This window comes from Phocoena phocoena, chromosome 15, assembly GCF_963924675.1.
Source record: "Phocoena phocoena chromosome 15, mPhoPho1.1, whole genome shotgun sequence".
Taxonomy (NCBI): domain Eukaryota; kingdom Metazoa; phylum Chordata; class Mammalia; order Artiodactyla; family Phocoenidae; genus Phocoena; species Phocoena phocoena.
The window spans coordinates 4,903,403-4,912,122 of record NC_089233.1 but is presented as its reverse complement, the minus strand read 5'-3'; the positions used below and the strand labels follow the sequence as shown (position 1 = coordinate 4,912,122).

Sequence of the window (8,720 nt, the reverse complement as noted above, 5' to 3'; positions counted from 1 at the left end):
CTTCCGACACTGTGTCTCGCCACTTCCGGATAAGGCTACGAACACTTCCCACCTCTCCTTCTCGCTGATTGGTTGTGTCAAAGGTCGAATCCATGACGCCGAATTAGCAGGGGCCAATTAGAGTACAGGAACTGAGCTTTCCCGGACGCCAGCCTAGGGGTCGGAAAGGAGGTGGCTGCAGCCTGTCGTGGACTTGGACCGTTTCTGAGCTTTCGTGTCTCTCACCCGCCACCTTCCCTCCCTTGGGTTCCACAATGCCGATGTACCAGGTAAAGCCCTATCACGAGGGCAGTGGATCTCTCCGTGTAGAGCTTCCCACCTGCATGTACCGGCTCCCCAACGTGCACGGTAGGATCGCCAGCCCCGCGCCAGCAGCGAGCCACGTGCAGGTAGGAGCGCGCGGCCCGTTCCCCAGCCCCGCATCAGCCCACTGCCAGGCGCCAAGGCTCTAGTCCCACCGCCCGCCCGTCCAGTGCTCAGGCGCCCTGGCTCCACCGCGGCCCCGCCCCGCTGCCCTCTTGTTCAGCGCGCACGCGCTGCCGCCCTGGCCCTCAGTTGGAGAACTAGGGGCAGGGGTTCTTCCAGGCCCGGACCTTGGGACCCGAACTGTCGCGAACAAACCGTGGGGACCAGACCCGATCGCCTACCCCACTCCAGCCTCACGCGCCGCGGCCTCCGAGCGACCGTAAACTCAACTATTAAAATAGCTATCCATCTGGTATCTTTCTTTCGCTTATGACTACTTAAACTTTTATATGACGAAATTTTACCCACAGAAAAGCGAATAGCACGTAAATGCTCGTTTTGAGGAATTATAAAGCGAATCCCAGTGTCACCACCACTCAAGTTCTCAGCGCCCCACTTAAAACTACCCCCAAAGTTCCCAACTTCCACGGTCATTACGTCCTGCTTTTCTCTCTTATTTTGTCACCTGAGTATGCATCCCTAAACCATGTAGTCTTGGTGTAAGTGGAAGCATGCAGCGTGTGCCCTGCAGTGTCTGGCTGCCTCTTCTAGATATAATTTGAAGAATCCCTTTGCTGCCATGAGAAAGCAAAGCGTTCGTCCTCTGCGGCCTGCTGCTCCTTGGCTTGACTGTGCCCCCAGGGCTTTATCCATCCCGCTGCTCACGGGCGTCGGCTGGTTTTGCATTTTAGGCTGTTATGAATTATTCTGCAGAATATTCTTGTACACGAGCAGGCATAGGGGATATACTAAGGGATGGGATCGCTGGCTCAGTGGGCTGGTCTGTCTTCAACTGGATTAGATTGCTTTCCAAAGCGGTCATCCCGGTTTATGCTCTCACCTGCAGTGTATACGAATTTCTGATGTTGGCACCCTCCCCAAAGCTGGTGGGTGTACAGTGGCATCCTAATGTAATTTAGTTCATATCTCCGAGACCGCTAAATCGGTCGAGCCCCTTTTCATGTTTATTGGGCATTTTGATTTCACCTCTTTTGTAAAGTACCTGCTCAACTTTGACTTTTTTTATTAATTGCAAATACACATTTTAATTTTCCAGCTGGAGAGACTTTCTGTCCATTCTGGCTCAAGATGAGTGAATAGATAACGTTCGTGGCTTGTTTTCCCTGTCATCCTTTGTCTTAAGACCTTTCTGCCTCGATTGGAAGGGCGGTGGTTAGTTTAGTTTGAAACCAAATAACACAACTGTTGTCTCACTGTAGAGCTAAGGCAAAAACACAGGCATGGTCCAGTATCTCTTCACCTGGAGATTCCCATGCAGGCATGGTCTGGTGCTCCTCAACTGGACAGTCCCATGGAATCAAAAAGAAAACCCCAGAGTGGGGAGCATAACATCTCTTTTGAGACCAAGTCTCCCTTTCTTTTTTTTTTTTTAAGTCTGCTGCCTAACTGCTTCCTTTGGGCATTTAACTGTGAACTTGCAACTTAGAAGATAACAGCAGATGATAACAATGTGGATAGATCATTAGGAATCTAGCATCTCCAGGAGAAATGAGAGCAACACAAAGAATAAAATGCTTCTAAAAATAAATGCTTCTAAATCCATGTAAAATAACAAACGGATAAACACAGCACGCTAAGTCACAGTCTCTCCTGAACAAGGAAAACAACAGGCCAGCATGAGAAGGTGTGGTAGGTAAAGCAGAACTTGAGCGTCTTGCGTTCCTCAGATCGAGCTATGCTGGGCTCTTATCACAGGCCACATTCCACACGCAGTACTGGGTTCAGTCTTCGGTGGAGTGCTGACGGGTTTTGAATACAGTAGGTGCTTCGCCCCTGGTTGGGCAGGGACCCGACTGCCAGTTGTAGAAATGAGCAAAGTTGTACACAAAGAATGCACACATACAGTCTGGATGAAAAGATTGGAAGTATTACTCAGGAGGACTGATACTGAGTAACATGAGGATATCACACAGGTGGCAGCCTTACCAGTCACACATTTTGCACACTTATTTCCAGTCAGCACCACATTGTTTAATTGGCACACTGAACTCTATCCTTCTTTGTCCCACCCAGATGGTAATCATCTTGCATTTCTCTGCTGTTTGATCTCAAACAAGAGCAGCAGGTGAGGGGAGCTGAGATCGTGGAGATCCAGCTCTAGGGTAAATCGGCATTAACCAGCCGAGAGAAGGGGGAGGGGTGTTGCAGACAGTGGGAACCTGATGAGGAAAAGCCCTGTGGCAGGTTTAGGATCCAAAGAACAGCATGGCCAGAGCCCAGAGCCATGGGGAGAATGATGGGAGAGGAGGTAAGCAGAGAACCATTCCTACAAGCTATTTATCAAGCTATTTATCTTAGGCTTTTTAGAGGTTGTTTTGATTTCTGGCTGCCATCGTAGGGATGGGTGGGGTGGAGGGGTGGACCAGAATGGATGCAAGGTGACCAGTGGAAGTAGGCCAGGTGAAAAATGGTGTCTTGGACTCAGGCATTGACCATGGAGGCACACTTACAAGTCATTGGATTCCAGAAGATTGACAACAGCTGGTGTGAGTTGGCTCTGCGAAGAGGGCAGTGTTGTGACGAGGGGAGAAACAAAATGTTCCTTAAACTCACCAGCATACACATGTGATCAGACACTCTTCCAACACTCACCCTGTATCATGAGTGCATGTTTATTTTTTATTATTTTTAAAAATAAATTTATGTATTTTATTTATTTTTGGCTGCGTTGGGTCTTCGTTGCTGCACGCGGGCTTTCTCTAGTTGCAGCGAGCAGGAGCTACTCTTCATTGTGGTGCGCGGGCTTCTCATTGCGGTGGCTTCTCTTCTTGCAGAGCACAGGCCCTAGACACGCAGGCTTCGGTAGCTGTGGCACGCAGGCTCAGTAGTTGTGGCTCACAGGCTCTAGAGTACAGGCTCAGTAGTTGTGGCACACAGGCTTAGTTGCTCTGCGGCACGTGGGATCTTCCCGGACCAGGGCTCAAACCCGTGTCCCCTGCATTGGCAGGCAGATTCTTAACCACTGCGCCACCAGGGGAGGCCACGAGTGCATGTTTATAATAAACTCAAGGTCATTGCTTATTGACCCTTTTGTCTAGTCATGAGCGTCTTACTCATGCTTAACGTGTTCTTTGTTCTCTTGACTCAAATGGATCATCTTTTGTGAGAGCTTGTGAATCTGAAAACAGGTTGCACAGTGTGACTGCTGGGAGGTTTCTTGTTATTGCTTTTTAAAGTAAGTTGGGGGCTTCCCTGGTGGCGCAGTGGTTGGGAGTCCGCCTGCCGATGAAGGGGACACGGGTTCGTGCCCCGGTCCGTGAAGATCCCACATGCCGCGGAGCGGCTGGGCCCGTGAGCCACAACTGCTGAGCCTGTGTGCCACAACTACTGAAGCCCGCGCACCTGGAGCCCTTGCTCCACAACAAGAGAAGCCACCACAGTAAGAAGCCCGTGTACCATGTTGAGGAGTAGCCCCCGCTCGCCGCAACTAGAGAAAGCCCCTGCGCGGCAACAAAGACCCAATGCAGCCAAAAATAAATAAATTAAATAAACAAACAAATAATAAAGTAAGTCTGTAGAGATTTGAGATTTATTTCTCAGCAAATATTGGGTTGGCCAAAAAGTTCCGTTACGGAAAAACCCAGACAAACTTTTTGGCCAACCCAATGTTATTAGTTACTTATGGTATACTAGTCCACTGTACCAGGCAAGAAAGATGCAAAGATTCAGTGAATGAAGGATGTGAATATTCCCTCTTTATGAAGTAATACATTTCAGCAGTGAAAAAGTTCTAGATGATTCTAAGATAATGTGAGTGCCAGTATTGCCTAGAAAATGATTTGGGGAATGGATCATTTGACACACACACACACCCCCCCCGACATATTTCTAAGCCTAAGGACACTCTTCTCTTAACCTGTGTGTGCTCCCTTTTCCCTTCGATTAGTATGATTGATTACGTCCTCATCGCCACCCCCAATCTTTTTCTATTCATTTCCGCAAAGTATTTTGAACTAGTTTGATAGAAAGAACAATTTGTGTTCGTTTTCTCTCCTCCTCTGTTCTTAGAGACTAAATCATCTGAAATAGGAGTCCTGCAATCTCTGAGTGGCTTTCAGGCACACCATTATTTGTCTTACAGCATTTGGGGATTGATCTGCAGGACCTCTTGGACTGGGGCAAATGAGATGATTCTGCTAACCTCATTTTAATGTCTCCTGAAAGGTGGGAGGTTCGAACTAAGTGGAAGACAAGTGATCAAACAGACTGCTTTGATGTGAGAGGAAGTGAACGTTCTGATGTTGGTCTGTTTAGGAAGAGTCGGACCCATCTCTTCAAGCTCTTGAGTCCCGCCAAGATGATATTTTAAAACGTCTGTATGAATTGAAAGCTGCCGTCGATGGTCTCTCCAAGATGATTCAGACACCAGACGCGGACCTGGATGTGAGCGACATAATCCAAGCTGACGAGCCCGCTGCTTTATCGACCAGTGCACTGGACTTAAATTCCGTGCTTGGCAAGGTGAGTGCATCTAGAAAGCTAAGGAACATCAGCGCGCTAGGTGGATATCAGTGCTGGAAAATTGTGCCGGTGGGATTAAAGCCTTGGTTTTCGAGTTTTCAAAGGTGGTGCAAAGCACATTCCTCCTCTGACTGTGCCTTTGCACAGAACAGATTCGTGAGCGTTGAGTGAAGCCAGGCAGGCTCTAATGCAGCTTCTGGATTTCTCAGACCCGGTAGAGAACGGGGGGGGATCCTTAGGCAGAAGAGGGAGTCAAGAATCCCTGCTTCCTGCCGGCAGCTCCCGGCAGACTCCGAGCCCTGGAGAAATGGTTGTACACTCAGTGCTTCTCTGAGGTTCAGCCAAGTCAACCCTGACTCTTTGAGAGTGGCCTGAATTTCAGAGCCTTGGCTGTCCAGGCGCAAAATGCCCACCGATCCTTTTGCAGTTTGTTGCTAAAAGCCAGTCACAGTCTCATACCTCAGACGTATTTTGCTTAAATTCAGTTTGCTGTGTTAAAAAATCAGTTGCATCAGCCACCTTTAATGTCAGTCTACAGGCTTCAGTTGATTTACAGGACAATCTGATAACGCAAAGAAAGAATATCTTGTTACAAGTGGGTGCAAGAGGGTTCGTCCCGAGAATCCCTGCTAGCACCCTCCCCTAGAATTGGTGACAGAAAACGGTCCTGCTTAAAGACGTAACAAGCGGAGGCAGCATTGCCATGTCTCCCCCAGAGCTGTTTTTGGTAACGTCCATCCCTCTGCACTCATGTATCCCTTCATCCCCCAGTTCGTGTTTGCATGCGCCGGGGGCCCATGAGACCCCACTCAGCCAGTCCCCCAGGGAGCCAGTCTGCATAGGGGATGAGTCGGTGAGACAGCTGTGCCGGGTGTCCCAGCATGCCGGGGGCCCTCCCAGAGCACACGGTCTTCAGATGAATCTTGACACCGCAGAAGGCACAGCATCAAGTAACACGATATGTTCAGAGAAATGCGGAGCATCCAGCATAGGTCCACATGAAGGGCATCGGTCAGGAGTGGCAAGACCAGAGGCCAGATTGTGGCCGGCTGTGGACAGAAAGCCACACAGTTTGGCCTCTGTTGTAGCATATGAGTTCATTAGTTATGAAGAGCGGATGTACAGAAATAAGATAGTCCGCATCTAAAGGCAGTGCGTGTTGCAAATCAACTATACTTCAATAAAATAAATTTTAAAAACAAAATAAAATAAAAAGGCAGTGTGTTCTGGCACTTTAATTCACACCTAGTTTTTTAAAATCTCCCTGAGAGAAGACCCTTTTCCAAGGGGTTCTTCACTGACACGTAACTCAAACAAATTGCTGTAGAAACTGTATCCTTTCGGGCATTAGAAAGATTTAGTAAATGGAGTAATTACACGTGTGATTTTTTTTTTTAACTTAGGGACAAATAGAGGTGTCAATCCTAACATGTTGTAGTAATCTGAGTAGAGTCACCTTTTATTTATTGGGAGCAGCATTGCAGGGGTGGAGGGTCGGAGTCGGCTGCTGTCCCCTGCTTCCTACCGAGCCGAGCCCCCTTGGTAGCTTCCTTCCATCCCCAGCACTCACATCCTTGGCTGCAGGTGGGGTGACATTCGTACCTCCTTCCCGGGAGGTGACGGTTCTTTAGAGGAGCCTGGTGGGGTTCTAAGCACAGCACCTGGTACAGTGTCAGCGCTCGGGCTGCTGTTGGTGTCATCTGCTCTGTTGGGGTTTGCTCCCCAGGATTACGGGGCACTGAAGGACATCGTGATCAACGCCAACCCCGCCTCGCCACCCCTCTCGCTGCTCGTGCTGCACCGGCTGCTCTGCGACCACTACAAGGTCCTGTCGACTGTCCACACGCATTCAGCCGTCGAGAGTGTGCCGGCGAACCTCCTCAAGTGCTTCGACGAGCAGACGAGGCAGCAGCCCCGTCACGAGTACCAGCTGGGTTTTACTCTGATTTGGAAGGACGGTAAGCGGAGGGGCTGGGTGACTAGGAGGCAATGGGGAATGGGAAGGGGGCGGCCTGCAGCTGCGCAGACTCCTCGGCTGCTTGCCGTCAAAGTCTAGAGAGCTTGCGGGGGGTCCTACAAGAGGAGCAGGCACACCTTGGCCCGGAGATGCTCTCCTTCCTCTGGGAAGGTGAAGGTCTCAACCGAGGGCAGTCTCCGAGGGAATCCTGTCTCACCGGCCAGGGCAGGGGAGTCACGGCTGTCACGGCCGTCTTGCCCTCACATTCCAAAACCCATCATTATGGGGACACTGACGTCCTCTTTTAATGGACATTATCCATTAAAGGGTGGCAGGATGTCATTTATTCATTATCTCACTGGTGTGTGCACTTCTCCCGGTTAAGTTCCTACAGAGGGAACTGAGTTCATGTCCATCCATCGAGGCCTTGCTGCCCTCAGCCACACGTGGAGAGCCGGGGTGAGGGCAGCAGGAGGTCCTGGCCTGGGAGATGGGACCCCTGGTCTCCAGGCCTCATGCCCAGCTCCTTAGGCACAGGGGTTGGAACAGATGGTCTGAGGTCCTTTCTAGCTTGAAAACTGTCATCATCAAATACCAGAAATGGTTACTTTATAACGTACAGTTGGCACCGTTTAAACCTGCAGTTTAAACCTTCTTGAATATTACTAACCTTTTGGAGACCGACTAAAACTGCGATTTTCTTGAAAATACACTTTCCCTCGCCACCGGTTCGTGACCAACAGGGACTCCCCTCGCCACGCTCTACCAGCACTTCCTCCGGCGGTGCTGCTCTTGTTGACATTTCATGGAGTGCTTATTTCTTTTCAGTGCCGAAGACTCAGATGAAGTTCAGTGTCCAAACGATGTGTCCCATCGAAGGAGAAGGGAACATTGCGCGCTTCCTGTTCTCTCTCTTTGGCCAGAAGCAGGATGCTGTGAGTTTAACCCTCATAGATAGCTGGGTAGATATAGCGATTTTTCAGCTAAAAGAGGGAAGCAGTAAAGAAAAAGCCGCTGTGTTCCGCTCCATGAACTCTGCTCTCGGGAAGAGCCCCTGGCTCGTTGGGAATGAACTCACGGTGGCGGATGTCGTGCTGTGGTCCGTTCTCCAGCAGACAGGGAGCTGCAGTGGGACAGCGCCAGCCAACGTGCAGAAGTGGATGAGGGCCTGTGAAAACCTGGCCCCTTTTCACATGGCCCTCGAGCTCCTTCAGTGAGCCTCAGTCACTGATTTTAACGGGTTTAAATTTTAAGGATGGTGCTGTTTTGTGCCTATTATCGGTAAAGGGACTTGTACTAAAATCAAAGTCTCTATCTAGGCCAGTGGTTAAATATCAATAAATGCATCATATAATTAATTTGTGGTTTTCATTTTATTTAAAATCCCGCAACACCATGCAATATACCGTGACAATTGCCGGCTACGTGGCAGGCACACTGGGGTACAAATATGAACGTATCATGTCGCTGCCTCGAGGAATGTAGACCTGGGGGGAAGCAAGTCTGTGAGGAAGGAGGGAGCCCGTGGGAACAGCGCAGTGTGGAGGGCAGGAAGGCCAGCAGCTGTCCACTTGGAACGGTGCAGCTAGTGCGCGGGCCTGGGCTTGGGCAGCGATGGGTCCAGAGCACACTTAGGTTTCTGCAGTAGAACCTAGAGGAGGACTTGGTGGTCAACAGGCAGAGTTCAAAAGAGAAAGAACAGCTGAGGATGAGGCCTACACTTTCACTTTCAGAGACTGGATGGACGGTAATATTAAAGTGAGAAGTCCAGGAAAAGGAGCGTGTGGGGTAGGAGAAAGGCAAGAACAGAACAGGT

At 49.8% G+C, this 8,720-nt stretch overlaps 1 protein-coding gene across 4 annotated transcripts; it reads left to right on the top strand.

Moving 5' to 3' along the window:
* The first annotated feature begins 185 nt into the window (after nt 1-185).
* On the top strand, nt 186-8,262 carry AIMP2 (aminoacyl tRNA synthetase complex interacting multifunctional protein 2). Of its 4 annotated transcripts, XM_065893478.1 has the most exons (5): nt 255-389; nt 2,588; nt 4,766-4,947; nt 6,674-6,905; nt 7,733-8,121. In XM_065893478.1, exons 1-5 carry the CDS (start codon nt 255-257, stop codon nt 8,119-8,121), a joined length of 939 nt encoding a protein of 312 aa, XP_065749550.1. The 4 variants fall into 4 exon arrangements, with proteins under 4 accessions (XP_065749549.1, XP_065749550.1, XP_065749552.1 ...); XM_065893477.1 differs by lacking the exon at nt 2,588 and having other exon boundaries at nt 186-389; nt 4,741-4,947; nt 7,733-8,262; XM_065893480.1 differs by lacking the exon at nt 2,588 and having other exon boundaries at nt 255-269; nt 4,741-4,947.
* The last annotated feature ends 458 nt before the right edge of the window (nt 8,263-8,720 follow it).

What these genes read in the sequence shown, in the direction of transcription:
- AIMP2 (XM_065893477.1), top strand. Translation starts at nt 255, where the DNA reads ATGCCGATGTACCAGGTAAAGCCCTATCACGAGGGCAGTGGATCTCTC. An exon ending in TAAATTCCGTGCTTGGCAAG is followed by an intron (nt 4,948 to 6,673) that starts GTGAGTGCATCT and finishes TTTGCTCCCCAG; the next exon opens with GATTACGGGGCACTGAAGGA. An exon ending in TACTCTGATTTGGAAGGACG is followed by an intron (nt 6,906 to 7,732) that starts GTAAGCGGAGGG and finishes ATTTCTTTTCAG; the next exon opens with TGCCGAAGACTCAGATGAAG.